At 39.9% G+C, this 22,942-nt stretch overlaps 1 protein-coding gene and 1 long non-coding RNA gene across 4 annotated transcripts in view; one reads left to right on the top strand and one right to left on the bottom strand.

Moving 5' to 3' along the window:
• syt9b (synaptotagmin IXb) overlaps positions 1 to 2,962 on the bottom strand; it is a 55,358-nt gene extending 52,396 nt beyond the window's left edge. The window contains exons 1-2 of one of the 2 annotated variants that reach the window (XM_025909274.1): positions 2,217 to 2,343; positions 386 to 526 (exon numbers count right to left, since the gene is read on the bottom strand). In XM_025909274.1, the coding sequence (XP_025765059.1) occupies positions 386 to 425 (40 nt within the window). In that variant the 5' untranslated portion in view covers positions 426 to 526; positions 2,217 to 2,343. Of the gene's footprint in view, positions 1 to 385; positions 527 to 2,216 lie in introns of both variants that reach the window. The other variant, XM_003439428.5, reaches the window with a different exon arrangement.
• Positions 2,963 to 6,588: 3,626 nt separating this feature from the next.
• On the top strand, positions 6,589 to 13,739 carry LOC112847273 (uncharacterized). 2 transcript variants are annotated; one of them, XR_003220714.1, is made up of 4 exons: positions 6,589 to 6,986; positions 12,697 to 12,855; positions 12,990 to 13,147; positions 13,229 to 13,739. It is a non-coding gene; the product is annotated as an uncharacterized LOC112847273 (long non-coding RNA). The 2 variants fall into 2 exon arrangements; XR_003220713.1 differs by having other exon boundaries at positions 12,697 to 13,147.
• The last annotated feature ends 9,203 nt before the right edge of the window (positions 13,740 to 22,942 follow it).

Below are 22,942 nucleotides of genomic sequence, written 5' to 3'. Positions count from 1 at the left end.
ACATATGCGTACACAGACACGAGGACAAAAGGAGAGAAATACACTGAGCCACAGCATTAAAACCACTGACAGGAGGAGAGGAGAAAATTAATCACCTCTTCATAGTGCAATGCTCTGCCGGAAACCCTCAGGTCCTGGCCTACGTGTGGATGTTACATTGACATGAGCCAGCCACCTAAACATTGACATAGCGCAATCAATATCTGAGAGACTGGCCACTAAAAGGTTTGGGGGAAAAAGTGTTATGTTCAGACTAATGTAAGTTTGAAGTGTCTGAATCAAAAAGAGGATAATAACAGTTTAATGCATAATGACATCAACTGAGTTGATTTTTCATATGCTGCAGCTTGGCATTTGTTCTAGCCGATGCCACGCAGATACTCACTCAATAAATCACATAGTAATGTGTCTCCATGTTCCAGCATGCACACTCTCCACACATCCTCTTTTCCTTCTCATCCCTGTTGTGCATTCATGCATGCAGATCTCAATAAAGTTGTGGCTGCAGTACATCAGCGTCTAGCAACTGCAGATAGAGTGAAGTGAGTTTAAAATGGGATTATTCTTTTCAAGCGAACCACACAAACGGCTTAACAAATATCACCAAATACAGTATTTTATATGCAGTTTGGCACAAAATCTGTCTGCTAGCTAAAGGCACAGTAATCGCATTTGAAAATTAAAAAGTTTAGAAAGTTAAAGTCAGATAACTGTGATGTAAGTTTGCTTGATTTTTTTTAATCAGACAATTAATGTATAAATGTTTTGATTCTGAAGTTATGTGGTGAAAGGTTATACAGGACAAGCCAAACTTTACAGTAATGGGTACTGTAGATCCGGTGTAGGGTAGACTGTGTTTACTGTGCTCTCTGCTCAGTTAAGTTAAAGGTAGCAGTTATTTAATGAAGTGCTTCAGCAACACCAAATTCCACCTTTATATTATATTTTACTGGCTAACGGTTTAAAAAGAGCCCACAACAACTCATGTAACATCTGCATGTTGCAAAATGCCGTTGACTAAGTGCACAAGGAACAATAAATATCAGAGTCTGCTCCAGCAACACAGGTCAGACGATCACAGCCTGTCCACAAAGAAAAATCTACTGCAGCTTACAGTTGAAATGATTAAGTGACTTATTTTTCAGTGAGTCATTTCACAGCACTTCACCGCTCCAGCAGATCTTAAGGAGTGCACACCTGCCAAATCCCACTTTAACCCCTGACCACATGGTATTTAAAAGAAAGAAAAAGAGTCGGTCGAACCAAACCAAGATGTGGGAGGCACTTCAGAAAACACGGTGTGAAAATGACAGCTGCAGGGGTCTGCGAGGCTGGAATGGCTGCAAATGGATGATTCTTAGATTCAAACTTTCAAAATTGAAGGACATTATATCACTATGTAGTAATAAAAAAAACTCTCTAAACTTTAAAATTCATTGACTTTACACTTCATTTATCTATAAAGGTTTTGCTGAAAAACTTGAAATTTATTGAGTGAGCCCAATAGATTGTGTAAAATACAGTAACTAATTCAAGTTGTCGATCCTTATTTCCTTTTGCTGGAGCCATGTCTGCACAATGATGGCAGTTATGTGGAATTATCGGGTGGGGCTTTCTCTCTGCCTCTCTCCAGGCTGTCAGAGTAAAAGAGAAATCAAAGCAGCACTCCCTTTCAGTCTGCGTGAAGAAGCTGATGGATGCTGCCGGAGCATTTGCAAACAAACACTCACACTCACTTATAGATCCGAAATGTTTTGTGGATTCTGCTGGCACTAATGGATGCAAGCAACAAGTTCACAGTTCACACTCTTAATGCATTTATAGTGAACTGGGAAAATAGTGAAATACAATTATGTGCATGGAGCAAAAAGTTCTTTTCTGTTTAGACTGACTACTACTGCAAAAATACAATTAAAACGAAAAGGTTCAAACGCTTTTCCCCCCCTCTACGTTTCTCTTAATGTGGTGATTGTACAGTTAAGAGCAACCGTTTTTCCTACAATGGGAGTCTTGCACACACACACACACACACACACACACACACACACTGGAGGAATAACGTTTGAAAGTGTTTGTGTATTTTGGGAAATTGGAGTTTGTTTAGTGCTTTCCTAAAGATAAAAACAAAAACAACAAAAAAGCGATTTGTTGGAGCTCATAATAAAATGTTGGATATACTATCCTACTTTATCAAAGAGAAGACTATGGAGCCTAACCTGAGTCCGTGTAACGGGGTCTGGCCAGATCCCTGAAGTAGTAAATGAAATCCAGGCAGTTGTCGTCCTGCACCTCTCCCTTGGAGCAAAGGTCCGAGAGCAGTTCCAGCGCCTTTCGACAAATCTCATCCTCTCTTTCTGCAGGCATTGCCCTCCAGCATCCTTCTGGCTGGTCGGCCACTCCGGCTGATCCTCCACCTCTATCTGTATCCTCCTCTCTTACACACTCTCAGTCACACACCACCTCTAACAGCGCAAAGACGCACGACGGGAACCGCGGCTACACCCCTGGATAGCTCCGGTGCGCATCCGTCAGAATCCACTGCAAACCGAATTTTCCGGAGTTTAATTGTTTTTTAAGTAAAATCAGAAGGTTTTGGCCGCGATGGGGGAAGTTTTCACCGGCTTCTCTCTCTCTCTCTTTTTTTTAATCCCCTCTCTCTCGGTGTTGTTAAGCGATGAAAACGCGGCTCCAAATCGGCGCGCGGCTCACGTTGTTCCCCTCCTTCTTTTGAAATTTCCTTTTCTCTTTTTTTCCCTTTATTCCTTCCTGCTCACCACCACTGTCTCCTAGGCGCTGCTCCGCGGTGCTGCTGAATCACTACTGAGCCTCCAGGCTTCAGTAGCGCCAGTCAAGGTCTTTGAATGAATGCTCGGCTTTCACTGCACTCAATTATTTCTCCACGCACTGGGATGCAAAAAGACAGACAGGAAGTTCTGCCTCCATCAGCGCCCCCCTTCCCACACCAACGAGAAGTCCTTTGAGGAAGAAAAGCCGCCAAGAGATCTGTGCACCTCTTCTTAAACAACGGAAATGTCACGGAATCTCACCCTGGTTATCTCCTTATTCTCTTTTATCTCATGCGTAAAAAGTCAAAGATCGGATTCCTTTCACCAGGTAATCACATGAGTAATAAAGTGATATCCGCTTGCGCTCCTGGGTAGCAGATGTAAGGGGCCCAAACACCTGCGAGGGCCCACATGTACGAGCCTGACCTTTACTGATGGAAGTAATGAAGGGCGAGAACGACGGATAAATGTCACATTAAAGCCTTGGCTAATAAAGACCTCCACATCTTAGCCTCATTCTCTGTGTTTAGAAAGTGTTAGAAGAGAACCTTTCAGTATCTACAAAGTATCTCTGGTGCTTATATTATATTATATTATATTATATTATATTATATTATATTATATTTGTTGAGGGTGTTTCAGTTGCAAACTTAGAACAAAACTGTTATAAAGAAAGAACCCAGAAACTTTGAAAATTAGGGGAAAAAACCTGTATCATAGTTTTGCTTTTGCACTCTGTTCACATAAAGATAGTCACAGAAGAAAACTAATGCAATGTCATATTTTCAGCTTTTCTACAAATTTATTTCAATTTCATGCTAAATTTAGATGGAAACTTGGCTTTAAAACAAGCTTCTTTCTTTCAAAATGACTATTTGGTTCCATGTCAGTAGTAGGCAGCTCTTCTCAGTGGAAAACAATTACTGACACCCCACCAACGCAGTACTCTTGCCTAATCTAGGATGGGTTCCATGCATTTCCACCAGCAAAAAGACTGGTGTTGGTCAAAAAAGCTAGCAAAGCACTATAACTTTGTAATGCAGTTGGATGCAGAAAAATGAGTGGCCCTGTTAAGGTTACTGCAAAAAACAAAACAAATTTAAAAAAAAAAAAATAGCCAGTGATTAACAGATGCAGGGGTGGCACTGTGGTGCAAAAAGGTCCTGAATTCAAGTTCACTGGCCGGCAGGAGCCTTTCATGCATGTGCATGTCCTACATCTCCATGCTCTTCTTCAGTCCAAAAACATACTTGTCAGATTGAGTAGTAATTTTAAATTGGCCATAGTTGTGAATATGGGAGTGAATGATTGTCTGGATCTGTGTGAGCCCTGCAATAGACTGGCAATATGACCAGGTGTACACCTCCTTTTGCCCAGTGACAGCAGGGATAGCATTCAGTAGCACTGAATAAGCAGAACATGATGGATGGATGTACAGACGGATGACAGGTTGTCCCGATTTTTGTTACAGCAGAAATTACCCCAAGTTCTTCTAGTTACTCTACATCAGTTGTCAAACGTGCTTTCCAGGCAACACAGTGACTTTAATGTGACGCTATAAGTGACCAAAGAAAATAATCAAGTAAATACATTCTCTCTTAAGTTGGGCATTTTAACATGTGAGTCCACGGAAATTGAAGCAACATCATTTGGAAGAACTTCTGGGGTGTTTTTTGGCACTTACACAGTGGCTTTATTTTTCATGCCTTGAAGTTTCTGCTCAGTTGAAATTTAAGAACAAGAAAGTTGTAGCTGGAATATTTTTGTGACAAACACAATCTTACCTCCAGCCCAAAGTGCAATCCAAAATTACAAACTCCCCAGAACCCAGCATGTGGTGCCAGATGCAGTTTCTAACACAGAGTACCTATCAAAATTTGACACTTTCAAATAGGTAGGGCAGCCTTATCACACCTTTTATTGGTAGACACAGCTTTAGCCCGAGCTTACATGGATCCAGTTTTCTGGTAATAACATTACTTCAAATTTGACCAGCTTTCTGAAATCAGACTCTTTGGAAACGTGATTAATTTGCATCTCTGAATGAAGCTCGCCGACTAACCAGGTGTTTTTTTTATGAAAAACATAATCCATTCATCTTTTCAAAGTCCGAATCAAAAGTTTGTGTTTTCAATGCTCAATTGATTTATAGTGCTGAGAGAGAGGTTACACCATTATCTAGAGTACAAATAGAGTCGTTGATGCTGACAAGTCATCATGGAGTGGCGATGAAAGTGCAGCAGCAAGTGAAAGTGCTCCCTTGTGACACTACTCAAACTTTGATTTTTTCACAACCGGGGGTCATGTGGAGTGTTTTTCAGTGCAGAGTACCTGTGTGTCCTACTTCTCAGCACATACATACACAAACTCGTTGCACCACTGTTATATGACTCGGCACGATGTGCTGTAGAGCTGCTTATACGCTGAAGTAACCACTCAAGATATTATCTCCTTATATGAGCCAGTTGATGCGATCCTGTCAGCCTTGATGGTCAGAGGCTCCAAAATTTCAGTACATCATCAAATAGCGAGTGCTGTGCATGGCAATGCTCTGTTCAGCTGTGTTCTGCAGCTTGATTTGTGTGTGTGGGAGTCTGTGTGGGTGCCTCTGCTTCCCTGTTTGCATCTCTGTACACATGTGCACATTATTTGTTCTTTTCTAAAGTCTCTGTACTGCGTTTATGTATGCACATGGACACATTACTGCACCTGTGCGTGTGTTTGTGTGTGTGTGTGTGTGTGTGTGTCGCCCTGGGGTGTGTCTGTGTCTCTCGTGGATGTGGGTGAGTTTGATTTAGCATTATTTGGAGGATCCAGCCAAGGCTCACAGCCAGCCCAGCTGCCTCAGAGAAACAGAGGGCATCTGTTCGGCCTCCACACCAGTCGCTCTGTTCTTAAACGCCTCTCGAAGCAGAATCCGCACATGAACTTCTAACTAAGGTTAAAAGGATAGTCACTATGATTCTCAATGTCTTGCAGCTTTAAAAAAACTGCAATGTATCTAGTAGTTGTTGTTTTATAGTCAAGCTTCTGTGAAGCACTTTGTGATTTTTATCTTGAAAGGTGCTATAAAAATAAGATTTTACTTACTTACTTTACTTAGTAGTACTTTGGCTTATACCGGGGATTGTGGATGCTATTGTGAAGGGAAAAGCCCACAACAGCCATAATTCAGTAGTCAGAAAAGATGTCATGAATTGGAAGTGAATATAATTTTTAAACTTGACAAATGACAAGAATCAACAGCAGAAGTTATTGCAAGATCTGTGATGTAGGCAACATGTGTTTGCTCACATGTGAAAATCCTGTCACATTACCTCACATTACCTCTTTAAACTGTATTTATTATAACATTATTTAGTATAGTTCCAACAGCACCCCCCCCCACCCCACTCAATGTGCAATATCACTGATCACACTGCACCTCTCAATGCACCTGCTAGTTAGATGGCATGTATGTGTATGTATATAGATGTAAGCGTGTATGTGGAAATATGTGTGTGTATGTATGTACGGATGCATATATGTATATATACATATATGTATGTATGTGCGTGTATGTTTGCAGGTGTATGTATAACTTGTACATATCTTTCTTGTGTAAATGTAAATTTGTCTGTTATTGTGTAAATACTTATGCTATTGTGTACTCCACACACATGGAGAGATGCCAAACTGCCTTTCACTGTTCTTGTAACAGTGACAATAAAAAGCTATTCTATTCTATTCTATTCTATTCTATTCTATTCTATTCTATTCTATTCTGATCTTAATGCCAGCCCACATCAGCTCATGGCTCAGCTGATACCCTTCTGCACATCCCCGCATCCATTTTCTTAACTTCTGCTGTGCGACATGTAATAATAACTTAGATTTGTATAGCACCTTTCAAGGAAATTCAAGCATTATTTACAAAAAAGTAAGTAAATCAAAAAAAAGGTTAGAGGTTGAAGGTCTTGTTGAAGAGGTGAGATTTGAGGAGAACTCATCGCTGGGCTCTCTGCAACGCCCCCAGTGAACAAGCACTGCAGAGCTCAGATAGGAGAGAGGGTAGGCGCTGCCACACTGAAGGCTCCGTCCTCAAAGCTGCGGAGGTTGGTGTGAGGCACGGAAAGCAGAGACGTGGCTCGGCGTCTGAGGCTGTGTGTTTGGGTGAAGGAGGTCGGACAGATACTGAGGAGCCGGGGCGCTGAGAGATTTGTAAGTGAGAATAAAGATCTTCTAAGTGATGCATGACTTGACCAGGAGCCAGTGGAGATCTGTGAGGATGGGGGTGATATGTTGCCAGAGTTCAGTTTGTGTTAGAAGCCTGGCAGCTGAGTTCTGGCCTTGCTGGAGCCTTTCCAAGGCTTTGCTGGAAATCCCAAACCTCATTTAAGCTGCTTCAGCTTGACTGTACAGTTGCTGCGTATCTGCTGGCTGCTTTGCAGCCCACCTTTGTGCTGTCTCAGACATGAACAGTGTCATATCTGTCGTTACTGAAGACTGCTCTATTGTGTCATGAGAACTTGCACTTGGGGTACATGAAAATAAGTATTCTTTTCATTTTAGTGGTGCTAACCAAATATAAATGGGCAACAAGGTGTAGCCTGGTGGAACTTAGTATAAGCAGACCACTTAAGGGGCTTGGACAGGCTGAGAATCCCCAAAATAATCATGAAAACATTATGTTGAGACTGTGTAAATGTGCTGGACACCCACTGGTTTGAACAGGTCATTTTGGTTTCTTTGTTTGTACAAATATGAGCCAGCAAGAGACACAGAAACCTATATTTACTGACTGATTCAACATCATTGATATTTCCATGAACTGGAAATTGGGTTGTGTATGTGTGTGATGTGTGGTACAGTGGTTCAGTCTTTTTATACAGTTATACACTCCTTTAGGACTTTATTCGAAACATCATGCTGTAAGTTGGTAGGCCCTAATGTTGTTCTTTGTGATATGGATTACGTATATTACAAGTATTCAATATTATTTTGAAACTGGATACATGGACTCATGTTGCTGCTGTCCAGCCACTTCAGTCTTCTGAAGAAAGTGAGATTCAGCAGATCAGGGTATACATTTTCAGTTCACTTTTGACAGCTGTGTGTCAACAGCCGCCTCTCATTCTCTTCTTGGCTGACAGCAGTGGAACTGCTCAGTCCTCTGCTGTTGGAGCTCATCTTTCTCAAGGTTCAACATGCTGTGCATTCTGACAATTTTCTGTTCACTATGGCGGCTATTATAGCATTTCTGTCAGCCCACACCAGTCTCATCTTTTCCCTCCTCTCTGTCATCAAGAAGGCATTTCTGTCCACAGAACTGTAAAGTTTTTATGAGAAAAATATCTGGCTCTTTAGCTTCTAAATGCTCCTCTATGTTTACAAGGTACAGGGCAGGTTTAAGGAGCTTACTGCATGTGGGAACATATAAAAGAGCTCCCTGAAGTCACATGATAATTAGGTTCATCATGTATTGGTCAATTAAAGAGGGAAAACACTAACAACATGGTACAGGGTTTTTCATTAACAAGAGAGATGCAAAGATCTCTGGTCAAATCAACAAGGATTCTATCATATGTAATAGAGTACTGTGCAAAGGTATTGAGCACCCCCTCCTTATTTTTGTTTTGTTTTCAATGAGTCAAACTTTCGTGCGATATTTATGTGGTCTTAAACAATAGTTCTCCAGACTTCCTGAAGGTCTGTAAAACTTTTTCTTTGGACATTTTTTCCATTGATTTTCTGTCCAGTCCTTGTACCTGATCATTTTTGGAGGAATTCTATTTTTGTTTGTTAAAAATCACTTAACACTGACTGATGAATGATTCAGGGCTGAACTACTCTTGTCTCTTGACAGCACAAAATGTATTTCTATTTTTTAGCTGAATCTATTAACAAGGTCAAATGTAGCATAGTTTGGCAGGTATAAAATAGTATTTTTTGCACCAACAAGTTGATTCCCGAAGTGCTAACAGCTAAATATTTGGCATATGACAGTATGGTGGAGGACAAAAGAAGAAATGATAGGGCTAACTATCTACAGTAGGGCTAACTATCTACAGTAGGGCTAACTATCTACAGAAGATGAAAATGATCTAAATACCAAGTCCTCAAAAAATAAGAAAAAAAAGGCCTTACACAGTCCGGCTGCAATGCTCTCATTTGAAGGGTGACTCAAACAAGAGTTTGTTTGGTACGGAAACCAATCAGGTAGATCATGCTGAGGTGTGCCAAAATACACAAGACCTGGACTGAGAATCGGTGGTTTATATTGTCAGATATTATGGAATTATTTCCAATTTTTGGTTCAAATCTTTGTCACTATATATGGAGGAGATAATGAAGTAAAGACTCTGTAATGGTTTGAGCCTACATTTCAGCCAGTGGTGTTGGGGATCTCTAAAAGTTGATGGAATCATGAAAACAGTAGAGTGCCATCAGATTTCCATACAGCATCCAGCACCATCTTCAAAGATGGCTTCATTTGTCAGCATGATGCACTGCCAGTGCACTTATTACATCCTCTTATTTCGGATTTTCTGATCTCCGATTAGATGATTGGCTGGTACCACTGCTTGTGGGCTGGCCCTTTGTTCAGATCTCTCTTTCTCTGCAGCCTCCAGTAAATATTCTCATGTAAACTTTCATTGTGGTGTTGTGTCCATTATTGTGTTTGGTGTTTGAGCCTGCTCTAACATAATAATGTGGTGGTGAACTGTTCCTGAAGACTCCTTAAAGAAATGACACAAAAACCTGCCTTAGAGCGATCAGGCTGTGTTAAAGAATAAAGCATAAGAGAACTGCACAAACTCTCACTATTTCATTGCATGTTTCAGTAAATTACTGTACCTATTTCCCATTTTGCTGGCAAAATAAAAAGAAATTATGGGTGACTTATAGCATGTGTATATTAATATCAATATTCTAAACATCCACATGGGTTCTTTGCTACTGCTCATACCAGCTAAAAAATAAATAACCCTTTTTATGGTGCAATGGTCGAGGTTTGTCTGTGTAGGTTCTCAGTCATCCAGGTCATAGTAATCGAAGGAGCTTGGAAAGAAAAGTGACTGGACTTCTTTAAGTTTCACCTCTCATTCGAGAAGCTTCTTTAGTTCTATGACAAAATGGTGGCAAGAAAGGATAAAGGTCACGAGGATGCCAATGTTCATCTTTCTGACCGAGATGGTTTGAAAGAGGAGTGAAAGAAGCCATCTATGTCCACTGTAAATGACCATCCTTGAACAGAGGGGGTGGCTTACACCAACTGTCTGCCACCTACAATGCAGTTTTAAGATCCCGTCCCAGGCCCTTAAAACCCACCAATGGTCACATGATAGGATAAGGCAAGTTCTAGTCAAAACACCCTTTTTCACCCTTTGGCTCATATAAACATAGACTCTCAATCGCTTGTCTTTCCAATCTCCTTAGAGCGGTAGAGGTTTGACTAGATTTTAGTCATAACAGCTTCTTTATTTACAGAAGCACATGGCAGGAATGGATGTGGAGTATAGGCTTAAAGTTAAAGAGTTAAAGGCATAAAGTGTAAATATCAGCCCACCGATCAACCTCTGTCTCCTCTGGGGGACTTTATGGCTCCACAACCACAGCGCCTGGCTTCCTTCTTTACCTTTGCCTCAGTCATTATAGCCATTTCATGGATTAAACATAGAACAGATGATTTCAGGGGAGTTACAATACTAGAGAACGCCTAACTATGGTTGTTAATCAGATGGTTACACAAAATCTTTTTTCTGTTCGCTATATTAGATGATCTTGATCTGAGATTTTATATCCGATCTATGTCAAAAACACCCTGAAGACAGATCCTTCATACAAACCCTTTCAGTAAAATCCATTTTAATATAGTTTGAAAATCTGCCACTGTTTAAAAAAAACTCTAATTGCTGAATTAATAATTGAATCTGTTCACCTGTCCCTATCTGTCAAATAATTTTACTAAAGGTTAACAGGAGAGAAAACAGGAAGAAAGACAGCTATTATGGAGAGGTCAAACAAGGAATAAGGAGGTAGGACAGGAACCAAGCGCTCAGTGAGCAAACAAGTGAGTCTTTGAAGGCCTTGGCATTTGACAGCAGGATGTGAGAAGGTAGAGAGAAAGATGTCAGGGTAGAAAAAAATCGGAGGTGATTCGCTTTAAATAATCGAGACAGACTGAGTGCACTATTGAAGCTCTTCTATTGGCCGTCTATCAGTCTGGAGCTTTTATCAGCCCATTCTTTTTTCATGCTTTTTGGCAGCACTGTAGGTGCTTTAGATGGCTAAAGCTGATGAACCAAACAATGAAGATATGGGAAAGAGTTGTTAAAGCTAGGTTAAGAAGAGAGGTGACAATCAGTAGGCAGCAGTATGGCTTCATTGAGAGAAAGAGTGATACAGATGTTTGCTCTGAGTGCTGATGTAGAACTACAGAGAAGAGAACAGATGTATGAGGGCAGATGTTTCCAGACTACATAGTCATCCGTAGCAAGAGTAGGGACCGGGGGAAGAGAGCCTGGACAGGTGGAAGTATCCTCTGAGAAGAAAAGGATTTAAAAACAGTAGAAGCAAGACAGAATAGATGTGCGGGAATGAGAGGGAGGCAGGTGGAAGCATGAAACTACAAGGGTTAAAGGTAGTAAAGGTGTGTGAGTTAAATACCCGGGATCAATGGACCGTGCACAAGAGAGGTGAAGAAGGGAGCACAAGTAGGGTGAAGTGGGAGATGAGTGTCATGAGTGATTGTGACAGATACAAAGGGCTGTGGATAACATCCCGAACCATTCTGTTAAACTTGTTAGACGTTCAATGCACATTTTATTCTTTTTTAATTTTCAAATTTCAAAGTTTATATAAAGACCGTGATTTGAGTTTAACAATACTAAGCCTGTGATAGCAGGTCTTCATAAGTGACAAGTTTAAAAGGCCTCTCTCTCTGTCCGTAACCTTTTTTGTCATGACTGAAAAGACACCTTTTTTGACAAAATGTCAGTATTTGACACATTGAAAATCAGAATGGGCTTAAAGCTGAATTCCTCATATATATATATATATATATATATGCACATAGCATTTCCAGCATTTAGTGAGACCTTTTCCTGCTGAAGTGTTTTCGACTCTGGACAAACTAAAGAACCCAGCGGCTTTTGGAAGTCTTTTCCTGGAGTGCAGACTTCCAAACTTCCCCTGAGGAGTATATTCTACCATCCTTTGACTTTTCTGCCATTCAGAGCACGTATTTAAATTCACCCAGGAAAATTTATCAAATTATTTATTACAGGTTTACAGTATCAAAATATAATTAGAGTTTGGCCTCCAGGCTTTGAGCTAATCACTCCCCAGAAATATGTTACATATAGAGTCCGGTTTAAACACTCCACAGTGTGTACAGATGGAAACTGGGATGGTGAAGGTAGATACAGCAGGTGACACTGAAAAGCTGAAGCAGTAATGATGTGGCAAGGGTAGAAATTATTTCTTTTATTTTATTATTATAGTACTTTCCTTTATAAACAAACGTGCACTTGCAAGTTCTGAGTTCCAGGAATGAGTCTTTAAAAGATTAAACCCTCATCTGATATCAATTGGACTAAACTCATGCTCAAGGTTGTTTTCTCTTGTCCTTCTGTGCTGTTTTAAGTATGGCAGCTATTTCTAGATGCATGCTGGATCTACTCTGGATCCCCTCCAGTATGTCTTTCTTCTTGATTTCCATTTTTGAGAAGTGGATGAACTCACGCTGAGTCAACCTTGACAAACGGGGTATGTGGCTAGCTAGGATTATTTGCACTTTGTACTGGCACACAATGGAACACAGTGTAGTTCAGAGTAATGCGCTGACAGTCTCACCCTGGGGAACCAATTCATGGTATGCAACCACCTGAGTGTAAAACAAAAATAATGATCATTCTCCTTGTCCCAGTCTTCACATGCAGCGTGCAGCTTTGGAAACTGGACTCTTCGATTGAAACTGCTGAAAGCTGCCCAGCCATGGCTAGATCCTCCACATGACATCTGGCTGACTTTGAAACAGGAGTTGAGGTTTACTCTTTGCAAAAGTTTAAAGTCAGTGGTGAAATAGGTGAAATAAATTTATATTTACATGAATTTCTTGTGTGAACTTCCTTTTTGTCACCGGCTTTGAGCCAGTTCATGACAGACTTGGTTCTCAGGAGGATGTGTTGTGTGTTTTTGCCTTCACCTCTCTCTCATCAGGGTGGAGCTGGACCTAGCTCCCCGCCTCTGAACCCACCTTCAATGCACACCTGCTGCTCATCTACGTTAACCATACACTGGCTTCTCTTCGTGACTCTTCAGACTACTTAAGACAGCAGGAGGCTCTGCTTCTTCGCTGGATTGTTGCGCTAACTAGTGTCAGTATAGCCCCGGCCTCTCGACTATTTTCCTTGTGGTTTCTCAGCGTTCCCCCAAACGACCTTCTCTTCTTTGTACAGACTTTCCAGACCCCAGCCTGCTTTTTGGACCCCTGTGGATGTGAGTGAGCGTATTAGATTGGACTGCTTGAGTTTTGAGTCACGGACGGTGTGAAGAAGATTGTGAGCGTGTGCCTGCCCTGGACCCCCGCCCCACCCTTGGATTTCCTGGAGCCCTGTGTTGTCCCATTTCACTATGTATATGTATATATCTTCACCTGGTGCGACACTGTAAATAAACCTTTCACTTTTTCACTAGTTCTGAATTTTGCAATTAAGTCCTCCACCAAACATACTGTGACACAGAAGCCTTCTGGACAGCAAAAATTAGATTCACTAAGGTATCTGATTATTTAGAGTTCGTTCCCAGAAATATTTGGATACATTTCACAGATCAACCAATTAGCTGTGAAATGTAACTATGTAACTGTGATTACCATTTTAATGGGATAGGTCCTCAAGGCACTTTGTGTGAGATAAGGGATAGATTGTGGTTTTAAAATTGATGGGGAAAAGAGGCATTTAGCTAAAACTGCTATTATTTGCTAACTTAACCCAAAGTGCTTTTATTGGCTATTTCTAACCACACATGGACTCAAGTTCCCAGCATAAAGCACAATGTAACCTTTGCAGCAATTATGTTTCCCTCATAATGTGACTGGCTAAACAAATTTAGATAAAAGTACTTCCTGGGAACAGGTTTTCTCTGGGTTCTTTTATTAAATAGCTACAGTAGAAAGGAAATAAGTAATAAGGGAGAGAGAATCAAGAGAGGTCCCCATTTGAACTGGATATGTCATTGTTCATAGTCATCACCTTAACCTGTATGTCACAGAGGACAGGAGGGTGCTAGCAGGTTAATCAGTTCCCTGTTGTTTCTGTAATGCAAACAGACACTTTTAAGATGGATCACTTCAACCAGCTATAAAAATAAAATAACAATAATCATCAATTAATGTGAAATTGTATGTTTCTCTCAGGGGAGAAAATAAATCTTTTATTTTAGAAACTAATAATTTAATAGCAGTGTTTGAAGCTCTTTCTTGGAAAACCAGAGATGGTGTATTTTCTATTGTGTTAACCCTTTCAACCCTTTCAGGTCCTGGAAACAAGATATATATGTCACAAAAACCTAACCGCCGATATTTTTGAAGGTCACAGACTTTAAGACTTTGTTATATTCAAAGTCTGTGACATTATTGTACTTTGTTCAGTAGCTGACTGGTTTTTATTATGTCTTCACATTTTTCTTATCTCATTCTGATTTAGTTATGAGGCGAAAGATGTCGTTTTCCCATGTGTGTCCTGGTGTTAGAGCTGAAGGTTGTCCATTTAGGCCTCAAAAGGAATTAATTTTTTTCAGCTTGTCTTAACAGATGTATATTAACAGGAGCTGAGGACAGAGTTTGGAGATCAGTTTACTGCAAAATGCACAAATGTTTAACACCAAAACAGAACATTGGGTCATCCTCTCACCTGACCCCTCAGAATTAGATTTTTTTTCCTTGTACAATAAAATCCGCTTGTTTAACAAAGCAGCAAAGCTTGCAGTGTTTCAGGTTTTTAATTAGATTTAAAGACTGGTCTATACAGTCTTCAACACACACACAGAGCTGTGTAACATCATAAATCAAATTATGTATTTATAGTGCTGTCAGCGTTAATCTCGTTAGATGACGCCATAACCGCATTAACGCAGCAACTTTCCGTTAGCGAGTTAGCGCGGATCACCCCTTAAGTGGGGCTGCACAGCGTCAACACCTTAGCACGGTTAGCTTGGTTAGCTTGTTAATGCGTTAGCACCGTGCACCCCCACACACAGGGCGAGCCACGCTAACTCGCTAACAGAGATTGTCCCGTTAATGCGGTTATGGCGTTAACGTCATTTAACGAGATTAACGTCATTTAACAAAATTAACGCTGACAGCACCAACATATATGTGAGTGTGTGTGCTAGTTCTATGACAGATTTGAAAAACATCTTACAGTATGTTGTTCAGGTGTAATTTCTAGACTGCAATTTTGGATTTTGCATAAAGTGCTTGTTGCCCACTGCTATCTGGGAATTGGACCCTAACAAACACCTGCAGCTTTACACAACATGCAAGGTTATCAAATCACATTTAGCACATTTATCCATGCGTGCATGTGTCACACTGTGCATTTCACTTACACATCAGTTACACTGATCAGCATTTAGATACAGGTCTTTACAGCAGATACAGGTCTTTACAGGTCTTTACAGCTACATTTATAATAATGTAGCTGTTCTCTGGAATCCTAACTCATGCACTCCACCTGACCTATCAGATTTATCCAGAGAATAGCTTTCCCCAGTTTCTACGACCCATTACCAACCCCCTACCTCTCTTCTTGATCTGAAGAGAGAAACATATGCAAAACTACTCTGCTCATACAGCGTTATTGTAGCTGGTAGATGACTCGCTCCCTCATCTGGTCTACACGTTTTTGACCCATTATTTTGTACTGCCCTCACTAGATTGTGCAGGTCATTAATGGAATGAAATGGCTGCATCTGTGCGCATAATTGTGTGCATTGTTAATAGATGACTTTGAAAAACTTCCTTCTCCCATCCCAATCTGCATTAAAACCCCCACTATACGTTACAACAGTCGATACACCTCTGAAGAAAAGAAAGACACACAGCGGCAACTGTGTTGATAAAAATTTGAAAGGCTGCATTAGAAGAACAGGGGTATGTCCAATGGGCGGAGTGTTTGTTTTTTTTGCTCAACATAAGCTGGCAGGGCTGCCTCTCAAAGGAATTCAGACGAAATGAGGAAAGACAAAGACAGAGCTCCCTGCTTTTTTTCCCACTGTTTCTAAGTGGGAGTACCTGCTTGTTGACATTAGCAACTGAAAGGGCTAAATAAGTAGCAGCACCATTTCTGTTTTAGTGCACTGTGACATAAGGATAGAAACAGGCATACAGAAATAAAGCAGAAGCAGAATCTTTCTTTGTGTTTGATAGATAAAAATGTCTTAGCACTCTGAGTTATACAGCTATACACAGCAGCTAATGAAAAGCATAGACATGTTTTTCCATTGTTGAATTTCATGTGTTTGCAGTGCCATCCACTTTAGAGACAACACTGCAGTAGTTACAATATTCCAGTACAATGCTAATGTATCCAACTGATGGCGGGACTAGGTAACACCACAGAGCATTCACATGGGCTGCTGAGACATAAGCTATTTTGTCATTTAGTTACAAGGACTCCTGACCTGGATCACCATCCTCCAGCAGAAGGACAGATGCATTATTTGTGCACAGTTGACTGTCAAGTGGAAAGCATTTGAGTTCTGCTGATAGGAGACGTGATAAATATTAATCATTCTCCATTTTGCTGTCTTCACCAGCTCCCGAGTCTGAGTATCCCTGCAACTTAGGGGTTAGTGATTACAGGGTTCACAAACTGTAGGCCATCTCTTTGGTAGATTCTATGTGAATAAAGCATTTTATATTTTCTGTCAGTATCTTCTATATTCTGTAAATGCATTCTTTATTGTTCATTCAATGTTTAAATCAGTGTTTGCTAGCTAGCTGTCTTTTTCTCTCTCGCTTTAAATTGGTCATTTCTGTCAGTCAGAGGTCCAACAACCGCAATTTGTATCACATTACTTTTATGCTTTGGAAAAATGGCCTCACAGTGATACAAGTTGTTGAAAAATCCTCAGCATACCTTAATACATTTCATTATGTCCAGTATTAAGTTGCTGACTTTGTCTAGGAGCTTTCCATCAAGATGCAGTAGCAACACCGTCCACCACTCTAAAACCCTTTTTCTATTTCATTATTCTATTTGCCTTGCACCAAGCAGTGGCAATTTTCTTCTGAACCATGCAAAGCATGTGAACTGCACTATCCAGTGTGGAAAACTGTGACCCATACCTCTACCTCTATCTTGCCAACAGAAACAAGAAATCCAGCCAGGAGCAATCAAGAAAAGCAAATCAGAGGGAAAGGTTACAGTGTGCGTGTCTGAAATCTCCAAATTATAACACACAATTTAGCATTTGAGATCCTGGCAGGAAAGTCCTTCTAGATGTGTGTGTTAGATGTGACTGTCTCCCTAGATGGAGATAATATGTAAATATTAATTTTAGCCTACTTTAGTATAAACATTACCCTAAATAAGTTCCAGGCCATAAAAAGATAAAGCTGATCTGAAAAAGCAAAGGTGGAGAAGTACTTCTGACTTGTATAATCCCAAAAGTTCACTAAAAAAAAACCTACTAAAACACTTAAAAGCATTTTGTCAATTCGACTTTTGTTTTGTCTTTTTGCTTTTCTGGAACCTTTTGGCATCTTGTTGCAGTAGCGCCCATCCTAACTTAACATCTTAACTTCCACCAGGTCACCAGTGACCAGTTACAAGTTAAGTTCCAACTTTGGGAGGATCGCATTCGTTAATCTCGCTTGGAAGTTCTGTGTTGGGGTACTGGAGAGGAGAGCTGAACATCACATTCAAAAGAATAAGTTCACCTATACAAGCAGTAGAAATGAGGATCTTCTGAGGGGTGTCTATAGCTCTCCATTTGAGATATGGTGAGGAGCTCAGCCATTCGTGAACAGAGTATGAGTTGCTAAAAAATTCTAAAATAATGTAATACACATTACTCATTACTTTTGCCCTAAAATGCAATCTGAAATAATTAGTAGCTGACAATATCAGTTGATTGTAGCGCAAAGGTGCAGGAAGATGAGTTTATGTTTGTTTTGTTCTTCAGTTTTCTGCAGATCGTGCTGATAACTGAAGGATCTTTGTAACATTAACAATGACATAATTGTAACTGTGATGTAATTACTGAATGCATTACATCACTGGGTTACTAAATAATGTAATGTGACCAGACTTCTTTAAGTTTCTTGAAGCTTCTAAAGAAGTTTCTCAGGTGAGAGGTGAGGTCCAGTCACTTTTTCCCCCAAGCTCCTTAGATAACCATGACCTGGATCACTGAGAATCTACACAGACATATTGCCTTGAACTATGGGAGGAACACCCTCTAACTGGTGTGGGAGTATGAAAGGGAATCAAGAAATGTAATGTGATTACACTAACATGTTATTTTTAACACCTAACATTGTTCATGGAGGACTACAGACCCGCTACTCCTCTACATCAAAAGGATCCAGTTGATGAATCTCACTAGGATGCTGGACACTTTTTAGGGGAGGTTTTTCAGAAATGTCCTAATGGGAGAAGATGGACGGACGGATGGATGGATGTTACCCAAATCCAAATCCTCTAGCAGAAAGCTAAGTGCATGTAAACAACCTGATCTGAAAGGTAATATCTTCTAGTTTCTGAAACTATGCCTGTTCAGCAGGTGGCTAAAATGCATCCTAATCCCAACCGTTCTAGCCAAATTACTAGATGAACATAGTACAAAAAAAAAATCAAGGGATGATTTCATAAATTTGATGGTGATTGCACTCCAGTATAAATGGTTGCAAAACTTCACAAATCAAAGAAGCTTCATGGCTTCCATTTAAAGGCTACTTGCATGGCTTGTTTCAGCTTTGCGAGTCCTTTTTTTCTAGACAACAGTTGATGAGACTCAGTTACAGTTACAGCAGAACATAAAATAATGGGTTGATCATCCAGCTCTCTCTCATAAAAGCATCAGCTCCACATGTCTCCCAATGCAGTGGCTAAGCACACTTCCTAGTGCAGAAATTGTTGAGCATGTGTGGTCTGTCACTGAAGAGAATTCAATACATAGACCATATACATAGATGCTGTTATGTGCATCCTCCGCAATTGTTTCTGGCTAAGTATTACAGGAAAGTGCTGTGTGCCACATTATGTTCTTAGAGAGCAACGGAGCATTAAATTATTAAAGGGCAAATCAACAGCAAATGACGTATGAGAAAAAACTGTTGCACAGTTACAGGATCTTTATCAATCTGTGTGCTTTCTCTTATTTCAGTACCTGCTTTGGACCTTAAATGACAAAACACATGCTGTCACATGACTGATTGGGATGCACGGTCTGAGGTGCAAGATCCATGAAAAGTTGAAGCCAAGAATATTTGCCTTCTGTTAATGTGTGATTTTATACATACATATGTATAGGGCAAGTATTACTCAAACACCAAAAGATGTATATGGAGAAATGGTTACATCATTGAAGTGAAATAATGAGCTTGTGTCCAAGTCTTTAACACACACGTCACATTTACGATGACATCACAGTCTGGTCTCTCTTATGGCCTGTTGGTGTGGCAGGTCTCATTTGTGGGCACTGGGGAGCTGGTGTGGCTTCTTTCCATCAGTGGCACTGGCAGCACCTGGACTCAGTGTGTCAGCATCCTATAAAAGCCCTCAGAGCTCAGTTGTGTGGTGATTTTGGTTTGTGGCAATCTCTTTAGCTGTATTTCTATAGAAAAACTGTTTTCAACTCTGCACTGACTGTCCTGGGGTCTGCACATAGACATCCAGAGCCATACATAATGACACAGGAATATAATTTACACAGATCTATGTATGTGGAGTAAACTCAAATGTCAAGGTACAAAGACATGTTATTTTAACTGACTGGACTAAACTTGGGCCATTTTCAGCACTCAGACTCCACATATACCTAACCTAGAATCTCAGCAGCTAAACATAACCCACAATATGACTGAATGTTTTTTTTTAAATCCCTGGATATGTTTAGATGTTTTGGGGAAACAAATAGAATATGTAATATTGTTTCATGCTTCATTAATTAAACTGGTGTGATGTGAAAGTGATCTTATTTCACTGGAGCGCTTGTGTAGATCACACCTTGTGCTTGGTCTATAATAGTTTGTTCAAATCTTTTAAGCTGTGAGTGAACAAGGTAAAACAAATTGGCCGAATTCCCTCGTTCAGCTATTTTTTTGTGACTAGAATTTCTCAAAAGAAGTCAAAGAAATTGTGTTGCTCTTGTTTTGGCAGACAGAGGACTTGTGGCTTGACTGTTGTTCTGTGGAGAACGCTGTTCAGACAGAAACTGTTACCTTTCATAAAAATCTTTCCTTCAAGTGGTGGTTAGCACTCCCGTTCACACAAAATGACCTTCAGTGCAATCAAAACCCTTCAATGCCTCCTTTTATCCCTTCAGCCTCCAGTCTGATTTGGACAATGGCCACGGTGGATTCATTCAATAGCTGCTGAACCATCTCTCTGATTATGTGTAGTGTTTTGTGTGAATGTCAGAGATATAAATTCCTCAGTCTCACCAACCTTTGTATTCTTGAATATACCTGTAGATACATTTGCAGCTCTTTAATTGGAGAAAACGTCTAATTCAGCCCAATAAAACAATATCACAGCATTCATTGGAATAAACTGGAAAACTTTCATAATTTTATCGTTTCTGGGAAAAGCTTCAGCCCATCCATTATCTCCAGTATCTGACACACCCCATGAATTGAAAGGTTCTTTTTTATGGCCTGGAGTGAATTCATAATGTAATCTAGACAGGATTTGAATTAGATTTTCCTATTAGCCATTCCCTGACTGAACCAAGACATCTGCTTTGAATCTGACCTAATACAATAGAATTATCTCTCACTGTTCGCTTGATGTCTATTTCCTTCAAGCACAGCTCTCCTTTGTGATATTCTTTTCCTCCCAGTGAATGTACTACTGTTGATGCTGTACTCATTTTAACATGCACTTGTTTTGGATAATGAGCAGGTAAAAGTAACAGATTTTACTTCACTCATGTACTGATAAAATTATGGATTGTCTAAAACTTTCATTTGTTAATGCTCTACATGAAAGGTGTTTATTCTTTGCCCGTCTCTTTCTCTCATTCTGAAGAAATGCAGCCTTTGCTTCATGAATATATCTGTCTCTAAATTATCTAAGACTGTTTATTCTTTTCCTTGGCATGTATATAAAATTATAAGATTAAGGATTCTCTATATTTCATACCACTAATGATGCCTCTCTCACGCAAACGCAAGACCTAAAGTTAGCAGCTTTTAAACTACGTAAATGTTTAAACATCCTGCAGAGAGTTCATGCACACAAGGGTTTTTAAATCAGCAGTTAGTAATGACTTTCTGAATTGAAAAAGCATTAATAATTCAGTAGTACGCTGTATTCAGGGATTTTGGAAACATGTGCTTTCTGTAACACAGCCATTAATAATTATTATTTTAAATTTATACTATATTAACCTGCAGCTTGCCTCAGAGAGAGTGACAAGTATAGGTTTAGTTCTAGTTTTGTTTTCACCCTTGTTTATGGACAAGAGTAAGGGAAGGGACACCACCAGATCTTTGCAATGTTTGTTCACCTTTATGTACACAAGAGTTGAAATTTTCCAAATCGTGCACTTAAATATGCTCATTGCTTACCTTTTTTGATGGTTGCTCTTATGTTGTAATTGCCTTAGTTAAACATGGTGAATGGTATTGATGTGGGGGCGGCTGCTGTGCGATTCATTAGCTGGAATGTGAAGGGTTTGAATGGGCCTGTTAAAAGAGCTAGGATATTTAATCATCTTAAGTATCTAAAATGTGACATTGCATTTCTCCAGGAAACCCACCTGTTGGTAAAAGATCACGTCAGACTTAAGAAAGGATGGGTAGGAAAAACGTTCCACTCGAGCCTCAACTCAAAAACATGTGGAACAGCCATACTAATCCATAAAAGAATTCAATTTAATGCATCCACTGTTATTTCAGACCCGCAGGGGCGATTTGTGATGGTTTCAGGACTCCTGCACCATAAGCCTGTGGTTCTGATAAATATTTATGCCCCGATCTGGGATGATGATAAGTTTATTAGCAAAATAGTTTCATTAATTCCAGATATGAACTCAAAACAGCTGATTTTTGGTGGAGACTTGAACTGTGTGATGAACGTAGCACTTGACCGTTCCAGTTGTAAACCTACAAATCTCTCCAAAAAAGCCAAGTTATCCGTTTTTATGGCCCAAATAGGATGTGTTGACCCCTGGCGGTTTTTATTTCCACAAAGTAAATCATTTTCTTTTTTCTCTAATGTACATCATTCATATAGTAGAATAGACTATTTCTTCATTGACCAGAATCTTCTCCCACTAGTCAAGAAAACTGAATATTTAACCATTGTAGAGTCAGATCATGCCCCTGTACTTTTAGATCTTGTGTTTCCTTTTTACCAATCAGAATACCCACCCTGGAAATTAGACAGGACTCTCCTGGCAGATGAGGGTTTCTGTGAAACGATATAAAAAAAAAAAATAGATGATTTTCTATTTTTCAATCAGAAAGATAATGTTTCACCTTCCCTCTTGCGGGAAGCATTAAAGGCTGTAATCAGGGGAGAAATCATTTCATATTCGTCTAGAAAAAATAAAATGAATCAAATTAGGCAAGAGGAACTAATTAAAACCATCTCTATGTTAGATGCTCAGTACTCTGCTTCTCCTTCTCCTGAGCTTTATGAAAGGAAGCTAGATCTCCAAACACAGTACAATTTGGTGTCAACTGAAAAAACTGAACGTCTTCTGTTAAAATCACGAGGTTATGTGTATGAGCACGGCGACAAAGCCGGACGTTTATTAGCACACCAACTTAAATGCCGCTCAGCCGCACAACAAATCACACAAATACGAAAAGATGATGGTGAGCTAACAATTGACCCTGAAGAAATTAAAGAAACTTTCACTACGTTTTATTCAAATCTATATACATCTGAGACTACAAGTGATTGCTCTGATATGGAGCATTTCTTTAACAATCT

Source organism: Oreochromis niloticus, linkage group LG7, assembly GCF_001858045.2.
Source record: "Oreochromis niloticus isolate F11D_XX linkage group LG7, O_niloticus_UMD_NMBU, whole genome shotgun sequence".
Classification (NCBI taxonomy): Eukaryota; Metazoa; Chordata; class Actinopteri; order Cichliformes; family Cichlidae; genus Oreochromis; species Oreochromis niloticus.
This window is presented reverse-complemented; position numbering and strand designations above follow the sequence as displayed.